Raw genomic sequence first — 25,882 nt, 5'->3', positions numbered from 1 at the left:
GTACCTGCACACACGTGGCATACATGTACAAAACACACATATAAATAAAAATAAATCTTTAAGACAGTGTTTGATCATCCAGATATTTACTTTGTGTTTGTGTGCACAGTTATTATGTAGGGGTGTGTGTGTGTGTGTGTGTGTGTGTGTGTATACATGTGTACATATGGTTACCCTCATGGGCCATTCCTCAGAAGCCATCCACCTTGTTTGCTTTGTAAGTATGTGTGCATGGTGTGTGTGCATGTGTGCATGCGTGCGTGTGTGTGTGTGTGTGTGTGTGTGTGTGTGTGTGTAGCAGATGTGCACACCCATGCAAGCACATGTAGGGGCCAGAGGTCAGTATCAGGTCAACATCCCTCTCTACCTTATTGTTTTTGAGAGAGGACCTTTCATTGTATCTGGAGCTAACCATTTCAGTGATGTTGGCTGGCCAGGAAGCCCCCAGAATTCACTTGCTTCCCCAACCTCCTCCAACCAGTGCTAAGGAGACAGATGCATGCCACTGTACCCAGATTTTACGTGGGTGCTGAGGACCCAAACTCAGGTCCTTGTGCTTGCACAGTATGCGGCCAACCTGGGCTACATGAGATCCTGTCTAGAACAAAACAAAGCAAGTTTGAGGATGTAAAATAAAACATTGTTATTATCCTGGTAGGAGAAACAGTTGATGCTGCTGGCTTCTTGTGGGTAGAAATTCCAGATGTTAGACATCTTCCTACCAACAATGGTCCATGCTGTTGGCTGAGAATCTCTGCTCACCTTTCCTGAGCACCAAGCTTGGGGACCACCAAGCTGTTGTGTTTTTCCTGAGTACCCAGATGGGCACGATCCTGCTTTTGAGAAAGAACAGTCCTGCAGAGGGAGCCACGAAACCTTTATTAGATTTGAATTACTGAAGATGGAAGCCACAGCAGAAGAGAGAGATGAAGTCTGCCCAGCTGTGCCACAAAGTCAAGTAATGAAGTCTCCACACAGGAGGAGCTTCCAGGGTGGGCAGGCAAGGCTAGGCTCAGTCCCGGAAGTGCAGCAGGGGACAGACAGGGATCATGGGCAGGGGCTCCTGTCCGCCACCTCAGCCTAGGGGGAGAGTGGAAGACTCCAACAGAAGGAAGGCGCTGGAACCTGCTGTGGACAGTCCTCACTCCTCGCCCACCGCTGCTTCCTCTGCCAGGGCCCCCCATTCTCTCTCTCTCTCCGCTCCTCCTATCGCGCTCTCGGCAATTCGCGAATTGGCATACAGGAGCGCAGAAGCAGTCGCCTGTCTCTCACGGCTCCTCGCTCTATCTCCCGCATCTCTCTCTCCTCTCTCTCTCTCTCTCTCTCTCTCTCTCTCTCTCTCTCCTCTCTCTCCTCTCTCTCTCACACACACACACTTTCCCAAGTCCTGCCCTTCTGCACACCCCCACCATACACTCATTCTAAGTCTGAGCTCACCGAGGTGGGCGGGGCTGATCTGAATTTTCATCCTTCTGTTGAAAGGCTTCTCCTGGGGCAGCTTTGAGCCCAGCTCGGTGGCACAGCTGCGAGGCAGAGATGGGAGCTGAAAGCAATTGGGAATTCAGTGGAGGGGAAGAGGGCTGGACAGCACTTAAAGGCACTGAGGGCCAGTGAAGGATGTCCCCAGAGCTAGGAAGGGAAGGCATGATTTTGAGCCCGGAGCAGCAAATATTCGAGTGCTTGGTGTCTACACAAGGGGCGGGCCTTCCTGAACAGCAAGGACCTCTACTGGGCTACAGATGCATGGATGGAAAGATCAAGGGATTGTCCTCTGGCTCAGGCTTCTGGACCTCCGAAAGCCAGGTTGTCCCGCACCATCAGCGTCTTACGGAGATCACGGTCCACCAGGGGGCGCTTCATGCGCCACTTGTGCGCCTCCTGCAGGCCAGGCTCGAAGTAGTAGATGCAAGCTCCAAAGCCCACCAGGATGAGGACGGAGATGACCAGGTAGACAGGCACGAACCAGTCCAGGAAGTGCGGCATCGCGGCGGCTTTGGCTGCCAAGACACAGTCATGAGGACACGAGAAGGCTCCTTGGTAGTACCCACCCTGAGAGAGACCCGAGAGCCTGCCAGCATCATATTACAGATGAGGAGACTGCCTAGGGTAGTGGGAGACTGTGCCTGACCAAGACGTCAGGGTGACTCAGCGGCCTTCCCACAGGCACCATGCTGTCCCCTTCACATGAGAACACTCAGCTCCTACTCATTTGTCAAGAAAGATTTGCAGCTGCGCTGGCTCCAGAGTCTGGGCCGCTGTACAAGTTGCCCAAGTCTGGGCCGCCACTTCCTGGGATGGAAGGGGAAACTGGTCCAACCCCAGCACAGGTCATGGTGAGCATTCACTAATCCTTGTGGGTGTCCAAAGCACTCTCTGCAAGAGAACAGGTGGGGAGGAACCTCTTCTGGTCTCCCTGCACCCCAAGGCCTGGCTGAACCCTGCCTTCTGCAGCTTGCTGACACCCCCGCCCACCCGCTCACACATGCAAGGATGACTGGGTCCACAGCTATATCAGGCAGAGTGTGGCCTGGTGAAAACACGGGGTTCAAACAGCCATCCCCAGGGCCCCCGGCCTGGTATCAATAGCGCCCGCACAGCCCAGTTTTGTAATTATGAGGCCACGGTCGCTAGCACCATATAACTTGGGTAAGATCAGAGCATATTTGGCTGTAAATGGAAATGACAGCTCCTGAGTGGTAGGGTTCTGGGGCTGCTAAGTGGGTCAGTGTATGTAAGATTTCCCATACCCATGCCTGCCGTGTATATAGGTGCTACAATGTTGTGTTTATACTCTGACCTTCTGGCCTTATCTGAAAAAAGAAATCGAAATAGGCCTCAGTTCCTAAGTACATTGTAAATTAAACTTAAACATTTTATTAATCATGTATGTGTGTGTGCACGAGTGCATGTGCGCGTATGCATTCGTGCGTGTGCACATGTGTGTGCACATGTGTGTGCACACGTGTGATAGCATGAGTGTGGAGGTAGGAGGATAACTCTCAGTTGTTGAATCAATCCCTATGGTTGTATGGGTCTGGGAGATTAAACTCAGGTTGCCAGGGAAAGCAGGAAGTGACTCCAACTGCTGAGCCATCTCACCAGCTCCATTTACAAAAGAGAAGAGAAGAAAAGAAAAGAAAAAAGAAAGGTTTTAGCGTGGAATGGTGATGCAGACCTATAATCCCAGAACTCCAGAAGCAAAGGCAGGCAAATCTCTGAGTTTGAGGGCAGCCTGGTCTACAGAGGAAGTTTTAGGACAGCCAGGACTACATAGAGAAACTGTCTGTCTCAAAAAAAAAAGGGGAGGGAGGGCTAGGCAGTGGTGGTGCCAGCCCTTGGGAGGCAGAGACAGGAAGATCTCTGTGAGTTCAAGGCCAGCCTGGTCTACAGAGTGAGTTCCAGGACAGATTCCAAAGCTACACATAGAAACCCTGTCTCAAAAACAAACAAACAAAACAATTTGAAACAGGACTTCATATAGTCCAGGCTGCTCTCAAATTCACTATGTAGTTGATGATAACCTTGAATTTCTGATCCTCCTGCCTTCCGCGCCCCCCCCCCCCAGTGCTATGCCTGATTTATTCAGTACTGGGGATCGAACCTGGGGCTTCACGCAGCCATCTCAGCCAGACAACTGTTGCTTTGAATGAGCCACAGAAGGAGAAAGCAGGAACATGGACGGGAACATGTAAAGTATTTCACAAAAGTCACGTGAACCCAGACTGCTTAGACTCTGTCCTGGTGGTGCCTTGGATGAGAATGTTCCCCACAGGCGCCTATGTTAGAACAATTGGTCCCCAGTTGGTGGAACTGTCTGGGAAAGATTAAGAGGTGTGGTCTTGTTGGAGGGGGTGTGGTTTTGTTGGAGGGGGTGTGGTTTTGTTGGAGGGGGTGTGTCATTAGAGATGAACTTTGAGTTTTCAAAAGCTAATCCCAATTATCTCACTCGTGCTCTCCCCCCTCCCTCCCTCCCTCCCTCCCTCCCTCTCTCTCTCTCTCTCTCTCTCTCTCTGCCTCCTGCTTGTGGATAAAAGCAGGAGCCCTCGGCTGTTCCCACCATCACACCTTTATTCCACCATCACGAACTCCGACCCCTGAAACCACAAACCCAACTTACTCTCCGAGTTTCCTTGCTGGTGGCATTTGTCACAGCAATAGAAAAGAAACAAATGCAACCACCATCTGTGCTCCGCCCAGCCTCCCTACCTCAAGTCCCATGCTGTGTGCTCTCATGGAACCCAGTGCCAGTCACCTGCTGTGCAGTCCCCACCTTCAGGGCTGCTTTGGTCTTCCTTAGTTCTCTGCATTCTTAATTACTGGGCCAACTTCCATTTATACTTCAAAAGTCCTATCACCAATCGCTTTCTTCAGGGATGGAAAAATGCAGGGTCCGTTTAACCCACCCCTAACCCTTCCTTAGGTCTAGGAAAGCATGGTCTGAGGACCCCCCCTTCTGCATACCCGGCAGAGTCCAGCATTTTCACAGGCTTAGCCAGGGCATATTGGCTGGGTGTCACCGTCTGTAGACAGGACAAACAGACGCCTAGACAAAGCACTTTGCAAAGGATTACTCAACTGAGAAGGGGCAGAGCTCATTCCCAGTGATGACCTGAGGCTCGAGTCCTCTGCGACAGGAAGAAACTTCCCAAGCGTGAGAACATGAGCCACCTTGGCTTCTGGTGGTGAGCGGGACAGGGGATGGGACAGAATCACCTCCAGAGCAGGTTGAAGAGAAACACCATTATTCTGACCTCCAAACGCCAGTTCCTCCTGTGTCCCCTAGTCTCAGGTGACCTGTCACCTTCAGAGAGAGAGAGAGATGCTGCTTCCTGGTCATGTGTCTACTTGCCTCTCCCCTTCCCCAGGTTTTCCATTGGCTGTCCTGAAATACAGCCAACAACTAAAGGTGCCCTATTTCTGGAGGGACTTATTAAAGGGCAGACATGGTCTTGAGTCAGGACTAGAGCAGCAGAGGTGGAGACGGTGCAGGGCTCAGCCCCCTCCTACACACCGTCCTTTCTGGACAGCCAAATAAAGCCTTCAGAATTGCTGGGTGGGGAGGCTGCTGTGGGAGGTAGAGAGAGGGGCCCCAGGACAGAACAAAACTTCAGTCTGAAAATGACAGTCTGGGGCAAAGCGGTATCTATCTATTTCACTTGCAGAGCTTGGGGTCCCCTTCCCTTTCCAATACTCTAGACAAAAATCCATGCATTCTAGGGCAGCAGAGAACTCCCAGACCTTTTCCTGATTCCTCACGGGACTGACGTAAATGAAAAGGAAAACACCCACAATCTCTCTCTGTGACCTTGGACCACCCCTCACCCTCTGCAGGCTGCAGGGTTCCCTGTGCACAATGGCAGGATGGGGATGAGGGTTGCCAGACAATCGCTAAGAAAATAGCCAAGAATGTTTCAGCCCAGGTTCTGCCTGGGACAATGTAAAGGTTACAGAGCCCCACTCCCTGTCCCCAAGCCGCTAGCTACACTCAGTGTCCCCAGCATGCCTGCAGACTCACCTCATACCCGCAGACGCCTGGTCTGCACTCTGCACAGAGCGCGCTGCCTCAGCCTGAGCGGCTCAGGGTTGGCCTGTAGACTCAGGCGCAGCTGCTGTCCCCAGAGACACTGCCATCTGTGGCCGCTGTGCTAGCTAGAGGCAGGGAGTGACAGGCCAATACTCCCACGGGAGATGGAGCTTCTCTGGTCTGAAGGCCTCTGAGTCGGCCAAAAAGCAACAATCCTGAGCCGGCTTGGCACCCTGGTACCTCTTCTTGCCATCAAAGACCCTTCCCTCTGCACCCCCACATTCAGGATGGCAGGAGGTGGGACCTGTCTCAGCCAATCAGCAGCCAGACAGTGCAAGGGCTTTATCCTCTGTTGCCCTGGCAACCAGCTTTTCTGGATCCCTCCACTGTACACGTGGTTCAGCAGATGACAGGGAGGGATGAGAGTCACCCTAGCAGGGACTAGGTCCCAAGGATGGCAGGCAGAGAGGAGGGAACCCAGGACAGACTAGGGTCTCTGTCAGGTGGACAAAAACACACCAATAGTAACAGGCAGAGCTAACGAGGGATATAAAGGGATGACCCAGAATTGAGACTGAGGGCCAGGGTGGGCTATTTCAGTGATCTCTTGCTCCTGGCTAGACACTGTTTTCTGTCCTTCCTCATTTCCATGACCCATTTGATATTCATCTAAGGTCACAAGGCTGAACAAGAGCAGTTTGCTAGGTAAGCACACTAGCCTGCTTTCCAGGACCCTCAGCTACACACACACACACACACACGCACACGCACACGCACACACACGCATACGCACGCACGCAGGTATGCCATATCATCTCTACGACTCACCAGGTACTAGCATCCCCACTCAGTCTGCCTGCTGGCCGGGTGCTGGCCTGCTTGACCACGAAACAGCCCAGGATCAGAGACGTGAAGCTGATGGATTTGAAGTCACAGGCGAGGGTTGGGGGTTTGAGAGCCAAGCTTTAAGGCTGGATTCTCCTCCGGGGGGGCTCTAGATAGAACCTGTAGTCAGGGAGATGTCTCATCCAGTGCACATTCTATGAACAGCAATGGCTGTTGTCTCAAAAGGATAGACCAGCCCCAAGGTCCCAGAAGGTACAGAAGATGCGTGGAGGACCCAGTTTCCCAGAATGTGCTCCCAGAAACCCGAGGACACGCAGAGGTGGAAGGCAGCTCTGGGTGAGGTGGCTTTGGGGCCCTCAGTCCCCTAGCATGCCACCATGCTACCTGGGAGCTCTGAAGTGAAGTGGGTCCTTCCCAGTGTATGTGGGTTAAGGAAGAGTGGAATTGAGGTTCCAGGGGAATTTTAAACTTCAGGTATGCTAGGGAAAGTATACTGTTGAGTAAAATACACCTGTTGTACCCATAGACTGTTTTTTAATTATTGTGTTAATTGTGTGTCATGCTTTTATCTGTGTGTCCCGCTGTGGTCTGGGTATGGAGGTCAGAAAACAGCTTGCATGAATCAGTTCTCTTCTACCACGTGGGTTCCAGGAATTGAACTCAGGTCATGGGGTTTGAGGCAGCAAGTACCCCAACCTGCTGGGCTTTCTTACAGGCCAGTTTCTCTTTCTTTAATGTCAGATATGAAACCTATAGCCTCTCATGTGTTATGTGTGAGCTCTGCATCACCAAACCTGATTTGCATAATAACTTTTTTTTTCTTTTGAGAACTTCACTATGTAGTTCTACCTATCCTGGAACTCACTATGTAGGCCTCGATCTACCTGACTCTTCCTCCCTAACCTGATTCTTCCTCCCAAGTGCTAGGACTAAAGGCTTGAACCACCTCAGCATGTATAGTACCTTAGTTAGGGTTTCTATTGCTGTGAAGAGACAGCACGACCACAGCAATTCTTTTTTTTTTTTTTAAATGTATACAATGTTCTGCCTGCATGTATCCTTGCAGGCCAGAAGAGGGCACCAGATCTCATTACAGGTGCTTGGAGCCACCATGTGGTTGCAGGGAATTGAACTCAGGACCTCTGGAAGAGCAGTCAGTGCTCTTAACCACTGAGCCATCTCTCCAGCCCCAGGCAGCAACTCTTATAAAGGAAAACATCTAATTGGGGCTGCCTTGTGGTTTCAGAAGTTGGTCCATTATCATGGCGGCAAACATGGCAGCACACAGGCAGAAATGGTGCTGGAGAAGGAGCTGAGAGTGCTACACCTGGATCCATAGGTAGCAGGAGAGACTGTTACCACACTGGGCATAGCTTGAGCAAATGAGACCTCAAAGCCCTTCTACATGGTGACACATTTCCTCCAACAAGGCCATACCTACCCAACAAGACCTCACTTCCTAATAGTGCCACTCCCTGTGGGCCAAGCATTCAGACATGAGTCTTGAGGGCCATACCTATTTAAACTAGCACAGCCACTGATTCTTGTAGTCATAGAAAAGCTTCATGGGAACCTCGTGTGTAACAGAGGTAAAGCCAGGTGACTTCTATTAAAGGGTAAGATCTCTGGACCTCAACACTCAGACTCCCCCGTCTTTCATAGGTATCCCACCAGGGCCTCACAGAAGTCAGTCTTCAGAAAAATGTCAGCGGGGCAATGATGGTGCACACTTTTAATCCCAGCAGAGGCAGGAGGATCTTTGTGAGTTTGAAGTCAGCCTGGTCTACAGAGTGAGTTTCCAGGACAGCCAGTGCTACACAGAGAAACCCTGTCTCAAAAGAGAAAAAGGAAAAAGGAAAAAGAAAAGTTGACTCAGATGTTGACTCTGTAAGTATTCATAAAATAAAACCCTTGAGGTCTGGGCCTAGCCTTCCTGTTAGTCCTGACCCTTCATCACAGTATAGAGCATACATACAACTACCTTCTACACCAATGCCTACATTGACAGGTTCCAACTCTCCTTTGGCCCCTCAGCCAGCAACCATCTCTCCAATGGAGTGTGGTGTGCTTGGGTTCCCCTGGGACATTTAATACACGTTTATCTTGTACCTTTGCTCGGGCTCCCAGCTGCTCCCTGCTGACTCTCCATGTTAGCACTGCTGCTGTTTTTGCTGATGACCCCCTGAGACTGAGTGCCCTATGCCCAGCATTGGCCTTGCCAAGGCGGGCACCTATTGATTAACTGGGTCTCATCCCGGCACCTGTTGAAAAGCCCAGACCAAAATCCAAAGTCTTTTGGTAGCCTGCAACCCTGAGGGGACATCACCTGGCCTGCATCTCCTCCCCTCCTCCATTTGCTCAGGCCCCAGGCCTCTGTGATCTCAGGCTCTCAGCAGGGCTCCCCACTGGGGTCTCTGCATTTCAGGGTTTTCTGCAGAAGCTTTTTATCCTCTATTGGTTCCTCCCTGTAGGAGATGGGAATGGGCCCCAGCATCTTCCTAATGAGGCCTCCCTTGTTCCAAAGTAACTTCCTCTCATCCATCACCCCCTTGCCTGCTTTACTTTTTTCTTCATAGTTCCTGTTAATGTCTGATTTTGGGGGAGCCCCTTGAAACTCTAGGCCGTGAGAATCAAAGCGCTGCCTGTGTGGGGAACAGCAGCTCCAGGAAGCCTTTGAGTTCCTTCTCTAAGTGGGACAAGTTCAATGAACAGTGAGGATTTAGGTTGGTCAAGGAGTAAGACTTAGGCTCTCTCAGAAGTCATGAGCACAGGGTCGCTAATGTACATGGGAAGTAGAGAAAGACAGGCTCTCCCGGGAGCATGGGGATCATGGAGAGGGTAGAAAGGGAGGGAGGAAGAAGAGAGGGGAGTGGAGAAAAATATATAGCTCAATAAAAATAATTGGAAAAATTTTTTTAAAAAGAGGAGAGGAAGTTAGAAAAGGGATTGGGGAGTCAAGTCTGGGTAAAAGAGGAGGTGGAATTAGTGTGGGGGAATATTATCTAAATACGTTGTATTTATGTATGAAATTACCAAAGAATAATTTTTTTAATTTAAAAATAAAAATTAATCACGGTGTCACCCTTGACTCCTCCCATCACAGGCATGATATAATGCCTTGTGTATCTGTATTCCTAAACTTAGGCATTCAATCTGGTATTTATGAATGACTAACTAATGAGAATGAATGAGTGGATGGATGGATGTAAAGTAGTTCTTTCATTCAACAAGTATTTATTATCAACTACAACGTACCACTTTTAGAATGTGCTGGACAGACAAGGTGACAAAGTCTCTGAGCTCATATATCTGGGGTTTTGTTGTTGTTGTTTGTTTTGGGGGGGGTTGTTGTTGTTTGTTTGGTTGGTTGGTTGGTCTTTCCAGCCTGTCCTGGAAGTTGCTCTGTAGACCAGGCTGGCCTGGAACTCACAGGGATCCACCTGCCTCTGCCTGGTATTAAAGGTGAGCACTACCACTGCCCAGCTGAGTTCCTATATCTTTAGTTGGATAAACAGACAATAGACAAACAACTGTATTGTTAAGGAAACAATCAAGAGCTAGGTATGGTGGTGGCAAAGGGAGGCACAGATCTCTTTGAGTTCAAGGCCAACCTGGCCTGCATAGGGAGTTCTAGAACAACTGGGGCCTTATTGTGAGACCCTGTCTTAAAAAAACAAAAACAATCTACAGGCTGGAGAGACGGCTCAGTAGTTTTAGAACACTTGCTGATCTTGCAAAAGACCCAGCTTCCATTCCCAACACCCACATGGCAGCTCCCAACTGCCTATAACCTTAGTTCCAAGGGAACATGATGCCCTCTTCTGGCCTCCTCAGGTACTACATACATGTGGTGCACTTAAAACACTCATGCAACTAAAATAAAAACATTTAAAAGAAGGAGAAGCAGGAGGAGGGGGAGGAGGAGGGGAGGGAGAGGAAGAGGAGGAGGAGAAAGAGAAGGAAGGAAGGAAGGAAGGAAGGAAGGAAGGAAGGAAGGAAGGAAGGAAGGAAGGAAGGAAGGAAGGAAGGAAGGAAAGAAAGAAAGAAAGAAAGAAAGAAAGAAAGAAAGAAAGAAAGAAAGGCAGACTGCACAGAAAACCCTGTCTCAGGAAGAAAAAGAAAAGCTGCCTACTAGCTTCACAACATCTACAATGGCCCACTGTGGAGTTCAGGAGTCGCGAGTAAGAAACACTAGCTACTGCTTTTAACTTGATTTTATTTTAGAGACGGGGCCTCATGTAGCCCAGGCTGACCTCAAAATCACTACATGATAGAGGATGGCTTTGAACTTCTGATCCTCCTGCCCCCACCCACCAGTGCTGGGATCGTAGGTGTGTGCCCCCACACCCAGTTTATGTCATTCTGGGGACCGGAGCCAGGGCTTTGTGTCTAGGAGGCAAGCACTCTGCCAAGTGAGCAACATCTCCAGCTCAGAGCGTTCCCATAAATTAAATAAAGCTACATATCCTTGATCTCTTCCTGGAAGGGCTTGTCTTCAGGAGCGTCCAGCAAACGGGAATGAGCTGGGTTATTAGTTTGTAAGCGGAACAGACTCTAGAGGCTGGGAAATTGGTGACAATGCCACTGAGATGAGTGCCGTGGGGAAAGCAGAGCAGAACCAGGAAAGGACACTAGGAAGCGTGGGGGGAGGGGGTATTACTTTAGGTAGGGTCATTAATAAGGCCCCTCTGCTGTGAGTTCGAGGCCAGCCTGGTCTACAAAAGTGAGTTCAGGACAGCCGGAGACACACAAAGAAACCCTGTCTTGAAAGAAAAAAAGAAAAGAAAAAGAAAGACCCCAACCCAGGAGCTATTTAGGAGGAGGAAGGAGATGTCCGGGAGTGGGGGGGGGAGGGGACCAAAATACTTACATATATTTCACAATGGACCCCATTATTACATATAACTAATACATGCCAATAAAATCATTTTCTTTAAAAAATGGCCCAGTGGGGGCTGGAGAGATGGCTCAGAGTTAGTTAAGAGCACTGACTCTTCTTCTAGAGGTCCTGAGTTCAATTCCCAGCAACCACATAGTGGCTCACAGCCATCTGTAACGAGATCTGGTGCCCTCTTCTGGTGTGCACGGAGGCAGAAATTGTATACATAAACAAATCTTTAAAAAAAAAGAAAAAGAAAAAGAAAAAAACTGGGCCAGTGAGATGGCCTCATGGGTAAAGGTGTTTGCCGCTGGCTTTGACGATGGTGGAGGGAAAGAACCAAATACCAGAGGCTGTCCTCTGAGCGCCACATACACACCATGGCACTTCTGCCCATATGTGCACACACGGTAAATAAGCAAAACGTAAAAAAAAAAAAAAATGCAAAGAAAATCCCCCTCTAACTGGCCATGGTGGCTCCTGCCTGTAATCCCAGCCCTTGGAGAGGCTGAGGCAGGAAGGACTGCCCAGAGGTGAAGGACCGCCGGCATCTCAGAGTAAAAGCCTGTCTCAAAAACAAAAGCCACACAAAAGAGTGAACCCCCGTGACAGGTTGAAATTGGAGCAGAGGCATGAAGTAAGGGACAAGTTCTGTTTGGGAGATTTCATCCAGAGGGACCAAGAGGAAGAACAAGGACAGCCAGGGGCTGCCGGGAGGATGGGCTGTTTACTGAAGGGCTAAGAGCTGAGGAGGTCAGGGAAGTTGTCTGGGGTCAGGATGCCTATGGATCATGCCAGGTGTTTGCAGCACGCTGAGATGGGATTCAGGGGCTGGTTTGGATCAAGGAAGTTGCATCTTCTGATTTCTGTCTCAAACGGACCCAGATGCTATGTGGAGAACAGCTGGCTGCCTGGGAATCTTAGAGCAGGGAGCAGGTGAGAAGGTCCACGTGATAGATGACAACGGCAGTCCTGATACTGCAGTGGTGGGATGTAGAGCAGAGCCAGGCATGGTGGCGCATGCATTTAATCCCAGCACTTGGGAGGCAGAGGCAGGCGGATCTCTGTGAGTTCGAGGCCAGCCTGGTCTACAGTGTGAGTTCCAGGACAGCCAGGGCTACACAGAGAAATCCTGTCTCAAAAAATAAAACAAAAACAATGGAGGGTATTGCTAGATTACTTCCTGTTGTTTGGGGGTATCAAAGTCTTTGGGGCAAGCTTGATCTTTGCCATCTGGGTGTAATGGGGGTCATAGCCCTCTGGGGCTGATTATCTTGTTATAATCAGGGTAGGGGCTGAAAATCCTGTAATAAGTGATTAAATGTCTGATAAGAAGTCTTTTGAGTCTGCTGTTGAAGAAATCTAGACAAGAAGTTTATGAGACAAGGTGCAATTAGTGGAACTAGGAAAAGGAGGTGAAGAGGAGTTAAGAATGGCAATATGTGGGCAATAGTTCAGTGGTAAACCGCTTGCTTAGCATGCATTCTAATACCAGTAAGACTCTAAAAAGAGAAAACCATTCTAGCCCAGCAGTGGTGGCTCACGCCTTCAATCCCACCACTCAGGAAACAGAAGCCGACAGATCTCTGAGTTCAAGGCCAACCTGGTCCACAGATTGAGTTCCAGAACAGCCAGGACTACACAGAGAAATGCTATCTTAAACAAACAAACAAACAAACAAAAGGCAAACTCCAATTCCATACTGGACAGTCAACAACCCACTGGCCAGAGGCATTAAGCGGATCCTTATGATTTTGGAGAACTGTCTGGAGTTGTCAGATTTTTGTCTTTTATTATACCTGGTTGACATAGAAGCAACATTCCTCCTAGAGGAAGAGGCAAAGGCCACCTTTCTCCGCTGTTAGATCTAATCCTTGCCAATTTTCTTTAATGGTTTTCAAGTGCTTTGCATAGAAAGATTTCTCTTTTTTTTTTTTTTTTTTGGTTTTTCGAGACAGGGTTTCTCTGTGGCTTTGGAGCCTGTCCTGGAACTAGCTCTTGTAGACCAGGCTGGTCTCAAACTCACAGAGATCCGCCTGCCTCTGCCTCCCAAGTGCTGGGATTAAAGGCGTGCGCCACCACCGCCCGGCAGAAAGATTTCTCTTAAAGCCACACCATGACTTCCTTGTCCTGCACAGAGCACACTGTAGAACTATTTCAGCTAATGAGTCTACCTGTTGATAGATTTGGGTCTATTTGGTTTTAATAGGTACTTCCCTTTGTAGTCCAGTAAGCATTATAGGTAGCCATTTTGTCCCCTCTGCCAGGGGTTTTCCTTTTGACCTAAGGTTCCAGCCTTTTACAGGAGAGACATGCTCTCTTCTGTATCTACTCTCTATTAAAATTAGGACCCCCTTGTCAGGGCCCAGGGAGGCTGGAATGTTAATCAATGGCCAGGAGGGGACTCAGGCAATAGGGCATTCAACAGAAGCATCTGGATCACTGACCCAGCTGTAGAGACTGGGAGCAGTCACATCACGTTTAGGCAAGACCAGGGCTTGAAGCCAATAGGAAGTTTATAGTCCACAGCTGATTCCTGGATGGCGTCTGTCAGTCAAGTGGAAATCTGCTGAGACAGAAATAGACTAAAAAGAGAAGTTAAGGGCTGGAGAGATGGCTCAGAGGTTAAGAGCCACTGGCTGATCTTCCAGAGGTCCTGAGTTCAATTCCCAGCAACCACATGGTGGCTCACAACCATCTAAGAGATCTGGTGCCCTCTTCTGGCGGGGAGGCATACATGCAGACAGAACATTGTATACATAATAAATAAATTTTAAAAAAGAGAGAAGTTAAAGTTTAGGAACTTAAAGAAAAACTATACATTGGAACTTTCTGGTTGGGAAGGGAGGGGTCCCAAGACTAGGAGAGAGAGAGATCGCACCGTCAGGAATAGGCAGTAGGGAAACTTGGGTTGTAGCAGGAGAAATGGCTCAACCGTTAAGAGTTCTTCCGGAGGACACAGGTTGGATTCGGAACACCCACATGGCAGCTCACGACGGCCTGTAAAATCGTTTCACGACGGTCTGTAAAATCGTTTCAATTAAATTGAAATAAAAATCATTTTTTTAAAAGAGGAGGATGGTCGTCGCTGGAGAGATGGCTCAACAGTTAAGAGCACGTACTGCTCCCGAAGGGCAGGCAGAGAAGTGGCGGTTTCTTTAAGAATGCGGGCACGCAGAGAGACCCGCCCAGACGTCCAAGCCCCGCCCCGCCCACTGGAGGCGGGACTCCGGGAGGTTTGAAAGCGGGGCGCGCTGAGCTGGGTGGCTCGGCTGCCGCTGAGATGTCGGTGCTGAGGCCGATGGACAAGCTGCCCGACCTGAACCGGGCCACCATCTTGGTAGGTACTGACGGCGCCCTGGGCCGGCTTCCCGCAAGCCCGGGCCCGTGCGCTTCCTCAAGCCACAGCGCGCCCGTCCGGGAGTGGGCGGGCGCACTACTCTGGACCAATCGGAGCGGCGGCTCGCGAAACTGAATGGCGCCTCCACCAATAGGCGTGCGGCTGGCCCTGCGCCGCATGCTTGAGTGGGCGTTTCAGTTCGAACTTGGGTTTCCCGCGTTCCGTTCCGTGGGAGAGGCCGAGCGGTTCCTTGGAGTGTCGCTCCCCCGGTTCCCTTTCGAGCTGCCTCTGGCTGGGTGTCTACCCTCATGGGGGATTCAAAGCGCCGGGTCCTCCAGCGGAGCCGCCCTGCTCGGGTCTCCACCTGTCTGGTCTTCTCCCTTCGCAGCTGGTGGGCACGGAGGATGCGCTTCTGCAGCAGCTGGCGGAATCGATGCTCAAAGACGACTGTGCGTCCGAGCTGAGGGTGTAAGTTGCGGAGGTGCAGCCTGAACTCTGGGCTGACCTGAGGGGAAGGGAAGGGAGCCTGCGGGAGAGGGCCCAACTCCTCCGTGATGACACCTGTCCTCCCTCGTCCTGCCCACCCTGGTGGAACTGACTTTTTACAAATCTCTGCAAATGTTCATGACCCACACACAACGCCAAAAGCCCACTTATCCATTGGAGTTCTGGGTTTGGTCGTCAGCACCTAAAAGCAAAGCAGAGGTTTGTGTCTTGGTTTCGCTTCCTTTTGCTGCGTAAAATACTCTGACGAAAGCAACTCAAGGGATAAGAGATGCTTGGCTCGCAGTGCCAGGTTCCAGCCCTTGGTGGCTGGAGAAGCCGGCGCTGCGGGAACTTGAAGCAGTCAGTGAGTGACATCATACCCACAGTCAAGAGGAATGCATGCATGCTAGTGCGTGGGTTGCTTTCTTCTTAGACTATCCGGTCCCCTCCCAGAAAATGGTGTCACCTGTAGTGAGCCTCAACTACTTAGAATGTTAGAGGCCGCACCTGGCCTACATAAGACCATGTCTTGGGGGGAAAATGACATTTTTAAAAATGTTATACTTTTGGTCTGGGAAGAACTGGTTGTGTCCCATCTCAGTGCTGGACTCCTGAGGCAGCTCCTGCGGTAAAGGACGGTGTGTGCGCAGTCGCTGTGAGGTGGCTACGCCTGTCTTCAGTCCTGCCCTTCTTGTTTTTCAGCCACTTGGCCAACTCCCTCCCTTTGCCCTCCGACGGGAACCGGCCCCGGATTGACCTGATTGTGTTTGTGATTAACCTTCACAGTAAACACAGGTGAGAGCCAGGACAGGCCTCTGGGGGACCTAGCTTGGACTCTGCTGGAACAGTAACCTTGTGATGGGAAGGCGGGGCCCTGAGAGACTGCCTGGGGAGAGGAGGGAGGGCTGCAGGGTTTGAAAGAGGAACCATGACCTGTTTGTTAGCACCTTCATGCCTGGTGCCTAAGGGGGCCAAAAGAGAGCCTTGTACCCCCTGCAGTTACAGTCGGTGGTGAGCTGTCCTGTGGGTTCTGGCGCAAACTCATGTCCTCTGGAAGAGAGTTAGTGCGCTTAACCTTCATGCCTACACTTCATGCCCTTGTTTCCTGTTTATCTTGTTTGTAGTGCTGTGAACCAGTGCTCTACTGAGGTTTTTTACACTGGGGGTTGTTATGCCCAGATCATTTATGTACACAATATTCTGTATTGCGTGTATGCCTGCAGGCCAGAAGAGGGCACCAGACCTCATTACAGATAGTTGTGAGCCACCATGTGGTTGCTGGGAATTGAACTCAGGACCTTTGGAAGAGCAAGCAATGCTCTTAACCACTGAGCCATCTCTCCAGCCCCCTGCCCAGATCATTTATAAATGGGGTGTGACCTGAGACCGGTCCCTGCAAGGGTGATATGGGGGTGGGGAGGTTGGAAGTGGGCGGAGCTTGTCTCTTCAAGGAATAGGATACCCAGCTGACAGTCCAGGCCAGCAGATTGCAACAGAATCCCCCCAAAACCAACTAGGAGACCGAGTCCTGTATGTAAAAGCAAAGAGCCTTTATTCTTACACAACTTTGCAAACTCGGACTCTCCATGTGTCCAATGTATTGGAGTGATCGGAGAGCCCCGAGCTCAGTTGGGGTTGGTTTTTATAATAGCAGAGGTTGGGGTGAGGGATTGCTAAGGTTCAGGACCCCTGATTGACTGACATTTGTCTAGGGGTGTCCTGGTGAAAAGTGATGGGTGTGTGCTGGCAGGTGATCCTATCTACAATGGTTGGAACATTAAGAATTTCCTTTGGACAGTCTGTTCCTAGGTGGTATCAGTTTGTGGTCTTTCTTGGAACCAGGTATTGGGACCTCTATGGAGCTTGTCAGGGCTGGGTTCTACAGGGGTTAAATTTCAGCACATGACCTCTTAGGGACTAAATCTTATCAAAACTACAGCAGTCAGGAGTTGATAATATGCAGGACAGTATTTGAGAAAAACAGCAGGTGTTTGCAGAGAAAATTCCTAGAAGAATTACACCCCAGACTGTTGGCAGCAGTTTCCTGTGGAGAGTTGGCAGCGAAGAATCCTCAATGAATGAGAACTCTTAAAGTGTGTGTGTGTGTGTGTGTGTGTGTGTACATATTTATTGCCAGATTATAAGCATGCATTAATTTCTCTATAAGTAAAAGTAAATTTTCAAACAGGGTATGGGCTCGGCAGGTGGCTCAGTGGTTATGAAAGTTTGGATCCCAGCACCCACAACAGGAGGTTCACAATCTATAGCTTCAGCTCGGGGGATCCAATGCCTCTGGCCTCCAGACACCAGCACTCTTGTACACCTAAATTCACGCAAGCACTTGTGAACACATAGTTAATAATAATAATAATAATAATAATAATACCTTTGAAAAAATAAACAGATGGGAAAATCCCAACATTTGGGATGTGGAGACAGGAAGATCAGAAGTTCAGGGTCATCTTCAGGGCAGCCTGAACTACATGAGATCTTACTCAAAAGGGTAAGGTAGACAGCAGGATGGCTTAGTCTAACCACCCGAGTTCAACCCCAGGACGCAGTATGGTCCTCTGACCCACACAAGTACCTTCCATGAATGTACATGCATGCACACACACAATGAATAAATATCAAAAAATAATAACCCAGGTTTTAGCTAGGCATAATATTGTATGTCATAATCCCAGCACTCAGAATGCTGAGGCAGGAGGATCAGGAGATAGAAGCCAGCTTGAGCTACAATAATGGCATCCTATCTCAAAAAACAACATGGGGGGAGATGTTAAGACAGTTCTCTAAGTAGCCTCGAATGTCCTGGAACTCTAGATCAGGCTGGCTTCAAAGTTAGAGATTTTGCCTGCCTCTGCTTCCTGAGTGGTAGTATTAGAGGCATAAACAAGCAGGGCTGTGTTGTAAAATTCTGTCTTATGGTTTGTTTTCTTGCTTGGCCTTGTATCCCAGCTTCCAGAAGGTAGAGGAATCTCTGAACCATGTGGACAGTCGCTTCTTCCTGGGGAAAGTCTGCTTCCTCGCCACAGGGGGTAAGTGTGGGCCCCTTCCTGCTCACCCCTACCCCAGCTAGAGCGATAGAGTAATCACAGTTGTGGCCCCTTGCTACGGCGACCTGCAGAGAAAGTCTCCTTACCCACGTGCTGTCTGAGGAGGTCCAAAGAGGACATGGGATCTTCTAGACCTGGAGTTACAGTTACAGATGGTTATGAGCCACCATGGGTGCTGGGAATCGAACCCAGGTCGTCTGGAAGAGCAGTCATTGCTCTTAACTGCTGAGCCATCTCTCTGGTCCCCATTTTAGAACGTACTTTTGAGACAGGGTCTCACTATGTAGTTCTGACTTTCCTGGAACTCACTATGTAGATGAGTCTGGCCTCAAACTCACAGAGATGCACCTGCCTCCTAGGTGCTGGGATTAAAGGCTAAAGATGTGCTTGACCATGCCAGGCACTGCTGACCTTCTAACTTGATCCAAGTAGCCAATTATGCTCTTACTTGGAATTCCTTGCTCACTCCTATGGCTTTCAGAGTGAAATTCAAATCCTCTGAAAATATAAAGTAAACCTGGAAGTGACACAGACCTATAATCTCAACTTGCTGGATGCTGCTAACACACGAGGGTCGAGAATTTGAGGACAGCACACACAGGGCATTACTGAAAGTCCAAGGCCAGCTGACAGCCTGGTGAGATCAAGTCTCAAGGGTTTTGCAGTTGGCCTCTGCCTTTGCGTCTAGCCTCCCCTCCCTTTCCTCTCATCCTTTGGGTCAGCTGCAGTTCTCTGAAAAAAGTCCTGCTGGTCCTGAGACGAGGCAGTCTTACTGGTAATCACGGGCTCTCACAGTGCACCAAACACTCTGGTTTCTCATCCCAGTGGTCTTTGAGTGGGCACTGCCTTAGATTTACGCCTGAGAAGACTGAGCATAAGGTTAAGTGACTTGCCCCGGGCACTATAGCTCCACAGTGGAGAGCAGAGGTTCACAGTCCTGTTTTGTTTGCATTTCGAGACAGGGACTCGCTGTGTAGCTCAGGCTATCCTCAAATTCAATGTGTCCCCATGCCTAGCCTCAGGACTGTGGGGCTCCTATCAGGCACTGTTTCTCCTCTTTGTTTTGCTAACTCCTACAGGAACCAAAGCACTGCTCAGGGTCAGTGATCTGTCTGATCTGCTCACAGTCCCTGTGGCACTGAGGTCCTTGAGGGGAGAGTCCCACACGATGCCTGTGATGATGGTGGTGGTAATGATGATCTCAGTGATGCCTGGGACCCCTCAGTATCAACTCACTGACTCTGAGCAGCTCTGTGTAGTAGGTTCTCTTATCCTTATTTCAAAAGTGAAGAGCCTCAACTCCATAGAGCACATCAAGGCTTTCCAGCCTTAGAGTCTGATGTGACAGTCTTGACTGCTCAGAAAAGAGTGGGTCAAGCACAGTGGTGCACGCCTTTAATCCCAGCGCTTGGGAGGTGGAGGCAGAGGCAGGTGGGTCTCTGGCGGATGTAGCCTGCAATGTGCCTGGCTTCTTTGCAGCTGGACAGGAGAGCCACTGCAGCATTCACCGGAACACTGTCGTAAAGCTGGCCCACACCTACCGAAGTCCCTTGCTCTTCTGTGACTTAAAGGTGAGAGCCCTGTCATTGTGGTCAGTATTATACTTCAGTACAAGGAAAGGGCTGTGAAAACACAGTGAACAGACACATTGGGAATGCTTACTGAAGGGTCAGCAGGTGTCCAGGTAAGTCGTGTGTGTGCGTGTGTTTGTGTTTGAAAGGCCCTGTTAATATTGCCCTCTCCTGCTAGGGTATAAGTACTTATAAAGTGTCATGTGTAATTGACCAGTGTATCCTCGTGCCTTTCTAGCTGTTAGAGTATCTGATGTCATATACCCTCCATGGACTACAGTCTGGTGTCACAAGGCAGGACACAAAGCAAGGGATGGGGATGTTTTATGAGACGGATGGGTATATAGCTGGGTGTGTTGGTTCCACCCTGACTAGCTTTTGTAGGTGTGCTCACCAGGTGAGCCCTGTCTAGTCATAACAAAGCAGATATACATTCTCTCTCTCTCTCTCTCTCTCTCTCTCTCTCTCTCTCTCTCTCTCTCTCTCTCTCTCTCTCTCTCTCTCTCTCTCTCTCTCTCTCGTCTCTCTGTCTCTGCAGCTTTGGAGCCTTTCCTGGAACTCAACTCTGTAGACCAGGCTGGCCTCCAACTCACAAAAGTTCTGCCTGTATCTGCCTCCCAAGTGCTGGGATTAAAAGTGTATGCCACCATCACCTGGCTCTCTTTTTTTTTTTTCATGTTTGTTGGTGTTTTCCCATGTGTGTCGGGTCCCTTAGAATCATGGACAGTGGTGAGCTGCTATGTGGGTTCTGGGAATTGAACCCAGGTACTCCGGAAGAGCAGTCAGTGCTATACTGAGTCACCTTTCCAGCCCCACTTTTTTCTCTTTATTCTGTGTGTTGTATGCATATGTAGGGGAGGGGTCGTGTACCTGCGCATTCCCCGAAACCAGAGAATGATGTCAGGTGTCCTTTTCTCACACTGCTTACTTCCCTTAAGCAGGGTCTTTGCTGAATCTGGAACTAGACTGGTGGCTGTCAAGCCCCAGCAGTGTCCTGCCTCTGCCCTTCCCTTCCCCCCACCGCACTAGAGTGACTGGCACCCGCAGCCGTGTACAGCTTTTGACATGGCTGCTAGCATCAGAATGCACACTTGTTCAGCATTGCCCACAAGCTAGCTCTGGAGCCGCAGAAGTGCATTTGCATTGGTAGGTGTTGTTCAGCAGGAGTTAATGTATGCTCCCTGGGAGAATTACCAAAAGTTCTCTGGACCCGAGCTGCCCCGCCTACATACCTGGCCTGCTCAGATGCTCTGATGATCGTTTTGTTAGTTTTGAGGTTTGTTTTGAACAATTGTGTCCTGCGTAGGACACCTTTTTCCTAAGAACAAGTGACTCCATAAGAAGCAAATCAGGACAAAGCCCACCACATCCTGTGGCCCAGGGTTTTCTGTTTTTTTGGTTTGTGAACTGTGCCCGTGACAGCAGAATTCAGGTTATCTATAAATCTGGATGAGAAGTAGAACTTGACCCCTCCCCCATGGCACCATACACCCCTCTAGGTGGAGCTGAGCTCATGAATTAGCCAAGAGTGTTAGTAGGAATAGCTAAGTTAGCAGTTACCAACAGACATAGCAAGCTGGAGCTGTAATGCTGGCTTATTAGTTAAGAGCATTTGCTATTCTTGCAGAGGACCTGAGTTTGATTCTCAACATCTACATAACAGTTTACAACTTGGCCTTCTCTGGCACCAGGCACACACACGGTGCATAGACAAACATGCAGGCAGAACACCCATACACAGAGGTATTGATGCTTTCATTTACATGTTAGCAACTCACCACTGCTGTGCTCTGCTAAACTGCCCCTAGATTACCCCTAGACTGAAACATTGATCAGGGTATACATGCCATTCATTACACATCGGTCTTTCTTGTTAACAATTGTTTTCAGAAGTCTTGACTAGATCCAGGCTGTGCTCTCATAGGTGACGACACCCTGTACCCCTGGCACATCCGAAGTGTCTTACCCTCCAGGCTTTCCTCATAACAAACCCTGAGAAAACACTCCAGACAGAATCACCTTGCTCAGTCACACAGTAAGGTAAAGCCAGCCGGTTAGTGTGCAGCTGTCCCCTCATTGAGGGCTGCTGACCATATGGCTTTGCGTGAGTCGCCTTCGACCTATTTCTTGGTAGTTTTCATGATCTCTTACTGAAGAATCATCTTTGCCAGTCTGGCGGTGGTGGCGCACACCTTTAATCCCAGCACTCAGGAAGCAGAGGCAGGTGGATCTCTGTGAGTTCGAGGCCAGCTTGGTCTACAGAGTAAGTTCCAGGACAGGCTCCAAAGCTACAGAGGAAAAACCCTGTCTTTGAAAATGGGGGGATGGGGTGGTGGAGAGGAACGGGACGACTTTTGTTATGCAGGTGCCCGTGGTGGTGTGGTGCCTGCTGACCCTGACAGGTGCTCTTGCTGTTCCGCATGTGGCCGTGTGGTGGCAGGCCACACCAGTTTTTGAGTTTTCACGGCACTCGAGGCCTAGTCTAGGACAGCGATGGAGTTCAGCGGGTGAAGGCACTGCTCTCAGCCTGAGTTCTGTCCCTGGGCCCCACGGGTAAGGAGAGAATGGATTCCTTGCAAATTGACCTCTGACCTTCATGCGTGGGTGTACACACACACATTCTCTAAATGTGGTTTTGAAAGGAAAGTCACGGGGCCAGCTGTGGAGAGGAAAGCAAAAGCTGCAGTCTTGTCTCAGCTGGCAGCAAGGCCACAGATACCTGCCCAAAACACCTGCCTTGGGGGGGCCCACGTGTCTGGGTTGTCCTTTTCAGAGCATACCTACTGTCTTAACAAGTTGGAACCTCAACATATTTGAAGGCCTTTGTGTGACGGAGAGTTGCTAGCTCTCTTTTAGACTGGGAAACACACTTGGACGATACTTCTCAACCTGTGGGTCGAGACCCCTTTGGGGTCACATCTCTGATATCCTGTGTATCAGATATTTACGTTAAGATTCCTAACTGTCAAAATTAGAGTTATGAAGTAGCAACAAAATAATTTTATGGTTGAGGTCACTGCAGCATGAGGGCTGTATTACAGGGTCGCAGCACTAGGGGGCTTGAGAAGCGCTAAGAGGGTGTGACTCATCCAGTGGCAGCTGTCTACCTCAGGGCTGTGCTAGTGCCTGGGGACACAAAGCAAACACCGGCCAGTCTTTTCAGACATTAGTGAGGTGCTTGGCAGCCTGGCAGAGCATGTCTTCCCGTGTGGCGTGGCAGTCATAACTGCGATCAGAATGCTGTTGGGGGTGTCTCCGTGTGGGGCTTGAGTGGCAGACATCTGTGGCGCTCAGACTAGAGCAGCGGTAGGTTGGAGATAGAGACTTTCTAGGAGGGGGATTCAAAATACCTCTCACATATACACAGTGTGCCCAGCACCGTTGCTGGCATTGGAGATATCGCACAGAACTAAATGGTAAAGCTTATATAGAGACCCTGGGTGTGTGCTAGTCAGGAGCACAAACAGGCCACTTCTTGTTTGTTTTCAGTGTAAAAGAGAACGGCTGGAGCCAGGCAGTGGTTCTGCATGCCCTTAGTCTCAGCACTCAGGAGGCAGAGGCAGGCGGATCTCTGAGTTTGAGGCCAGCCTGGTCTACAGAGTGAGTTCCAGAACAGGCTCCAAAGCTACAGAGAAACCCTTTCTTAGAAAAAAAATTCAAGGACAGCCAAGGCTACACAGAGAAACCCTGTCTGGAGGAGGATCGGGGAGGAGAGAAGAGAGGAAAGAGAGAGAATATATGACTGGGGTGTAAGGGATGGGAGCTTGGGGTGTAGCTGTGTGGGTACTGAATGGGAGAGCTCATGTCTAGCGAACACTGGGAGGGCACAGCAGTGGGAACTGCAGTAGTGAAGGGTTAGGTCATCAAGTCAGTAAAGGCTGTGGCTTTTACTCTAGATGAAGCTGGAGTTGCTGGAAGCTTGTGGTCTGGGGGAGGGTGGGGAGGCATGCGGCTCTGCTCTGACTCTGAGAGTGGATGGAGAGAGAGAGGAGGGCAGAAATGAGGACAGAGTTTAGAGATTTTTCTGGAAGGGCTGAGTAGCCTGGGTTCAGTGATGTCCAGGAAGAGTGACATGGGAGAGTGTTCATAGTCCTTGCTGTTTCCTGGACAGTCAACAGAATGTACGAGAGTGGCCAGATGTGAGGTGACAACTGAGGCTTCTGGCATGACGGCCGGTGGGATGGTCCTGCCTGTAGAGATGAGCACAGTTGCAGGAGCAGTCAGTGACCGACTGACAGTGCCCGGGGCCACTTTTTGGAGCATTTACTGTTCGCAAGGCAAACGCTTGTCAGCGCCTCTTACTTGCTCAGAACTCACTGATCCAGGTCAGGACAGCTGCACAACCCCGGCTTCCCTGGGCCCGATAAAGGACACGTGGGTATGAGTCACACACTCCTATCTGTGTCGAGGGCCACTCTGTCCATCCTCCCTGTTGTCCCTATGTCTTCCGGGGTGCCTGGGACTAGCCATGGTTGAGGTCCCAGCTCGGCAGTCACGCCTCTGCGACCCTGGACTGTATTTGACCGTATCAGGTTTTTTTGTTTGTTTGTTTGCTTGGTTGGTTGTTTGGTTTGTCAAGACAGGGTTTCTCTGTGTAACCCTGGCCATCCTGGAACTCACTCTGTAGACCAGGCTGGCCTCAAACTCGGAGATCCGCCTGCCTCTGCCTCCTGAGTGCTGGGATTAAAGGCGTGCGCCATCACCGCCAACCAGACTTGTCACATCCCTTATTTCCTCTTGATCGGGACTCAGTCTCTGGGTGTCTCTAGGTTTTAAAAGCTACCTGGTCGGGTATGGCACAATCATGGGGTGCCCCTGCATCTCAGCCCCCAGCTGTGCCTTGGCCTCTGCCCTGAGTAGGGCCACAGGGCCAGCCACCCCTCACTGCTGTTCTTTGCTCTTCCCTGAAGGTAGAGAGCTTTCGAGCCACCATGGCCCAGCGCCTGGTACGCATGCTGCAGATCTGCGCCGGCCACGTGCCCGGTGTCTCAGTGCTGAACCTGCTGTCCTTGCTGAGGAGCTCCGACAGCCCCCCGTCCAAGGAGTCGTGAGCACTGCTGCCCTCCCCGCATTTGGCTCTAGCTCCGTAAGCAATCACTGTTGTGAAGACAGTCAGGGCCTGGCAGGCCCGGAGGCAGCCTGCTCACTGCAGGGCTGAGTGAGCTCTGTTCCACCAGGCCATGCAGTGCTGGGCAGGAATGGGAAGGGAGCCCCATGGTTGGAATCCCATGCCTCCCATCTCACCCCACAGAGGCCCATATCTTCACCTGTCTGGCGGGCTGCATCCGCTGAAGATTTCTTTGGGACAAAGAGCCATGACTTAAAAAAAAACAAAACCCTGAAAATCTGTCTCATCCACCATTTGACTTTGTAAATGAGGAAACTGACTCAGTGCAATTAAGGGGAGAGCGTGGCTTCCAGGATCCCAGTGAAGTGTCACGTGCTGGCCCTGCTTCTTATAACCTGGCCGTGGCTCCTGGGAACCGTTTCCCGGTGTAAATGGTATGGTTGGTTCTCTCATTTCATGTTGAGGGGATTAAATGACATGGCAGGTGGCATGCTGCCTGCGACTGCATTACTCCTGCAACTTGTCTGTTTGTCTGACAGATCGTCATGCCCTGCACAGCAGCAACAAGGCATTCAGCAAACAGTCACAGTCATGTAAAACCAGACCGAGTGGGTTCCTAAAGCTATCTTAAAGCAGGCAGACATGACACCAGCAAGGTCAGAGTGTGAGAAGCAAGGGGCCAATGCATACTCCACCTCAGATCTGGGGGAAGTTTGTAGAAGGGCCAGGTTGGGCTGGGGAAGTTCTGAGCCCCGTCAAGATTCCCAGTGCTATGGGGTGGGCTTTGCTCACGGAAGTCTGGGGGTGGGGGTGGGGAGGTCTGTTGAGCACAGAAGGCTTCCATCAATAGTTGTCAGGGACAGCCTCTGCTTAGATGTCACAGGGCCTGTAGCTGCCTTCAGAACAGCCCAAAGCCCTGCCCCTAGAATGAAGAGTTAGACATACTTCTCTGGTTTTTTTGTTGTTGGGTTTTTTGTGCCTTGGGGCTTTTGTTTGTGTTTGAGACAGGGTTTCTATGTGTAGTAAACTCAGTCTGTGGACCAGGCTGGCCTTGGACTCAGAGATCACCTGCCTCCCAAGCGCTGGGATTAAAGGTGGGAACCACCCGA

The 25,882-nt window shown here is 50.2% G+C and overlaps 1 protein-coding gene across 5 annotated transcripts; it reads left to right on the top strand.

Annotated features, from left to right (window-relative positions):
• Positions 1-14,471: 14,471 nt before the first annotated feature.
• Positions 14,472-25,280, top strand: Cenpm (centromere protein M). Of its 5 annotated transcripts, none has more exons than XR_005286856.1 (7): positions 14,472-14,589; positions 14,978-15,057; positions 15,778-15,870; positions 18,037-18,116; positions 19,614-19,705; positions 24,620-24,791; positions 24,957-25,280. XR_005286856.1 is itself a non-coding variant. In XM_038342472.1 (7 exons), exons 1-6 carry the CDS (start codon positions 14,533-14,535, stop codon positions 24,754-24,756), a joined length of 543 nt encoding a protein of 180 aa, XP_038198400.1. In that variant the 5' UTR covers positions 14,472-14,532; the 3' UTR covers positions 24,757-24,791; positions 24,957-25,280. The 5 variants fall into 5 exon arrangements, 4 of the variants coding, with proteins under 4 accessions (XP_038198400.1, XP_038198402.1, XP_038198399.1 ...); XM_038342472.1 differs by having other exon boundaries at positions 24,616-24,791; XM_038342474.1 differs by having other exon boundaries at positions 24,620-25,280.
• Positions 25,281-25,882: the final 602 nt, after the last annotated feature.

The sequence above is a fragment of the Arvicola amphibius genome, chromosome 9 (assembly GCF_903992535.2).
Source record: "Arvicola amphibius chromosome 9, mArvAmp1.2, whole genome shotgun sequence".
In the NCBI taxonomy this organism is placed as follows: domain Eukaryota; kingdom Metazoa; phylum Chordata; class Mammalia; order Rodentia; family Cricetidae; genus Arvicola; species Arvicola amphibius.
The sequence above is the reverse complement of the archived record's forward strand: the minus strand, read 5'-3'. Positions and strand labels throughout refer to the sequence as shown.

Coding starts and splice junctions, on each gene's coding strand:
- Cenpm (XM_038342475.1), top strand. CDS start 14,533: ATGTCGGTGCTGAGGCCGATGGACAAGCTGCCCGACCTGAACCGGGCC. Junction 15,058..15,777: donor TGTGCGTCCGAGCTGAGGGT/GTAAGTTGCGGA, acceptor CTTGTTTTTCAG/CCACTTGGCCAACTCCCTCC. Junction 18,117..24,615: donor CTGCTTCCTCGCCACAGGGG/GTAAGTGTGGGC, acceptor TCTTCCCTGAAG/GTAGAGAGCTTTCGAGCCAC.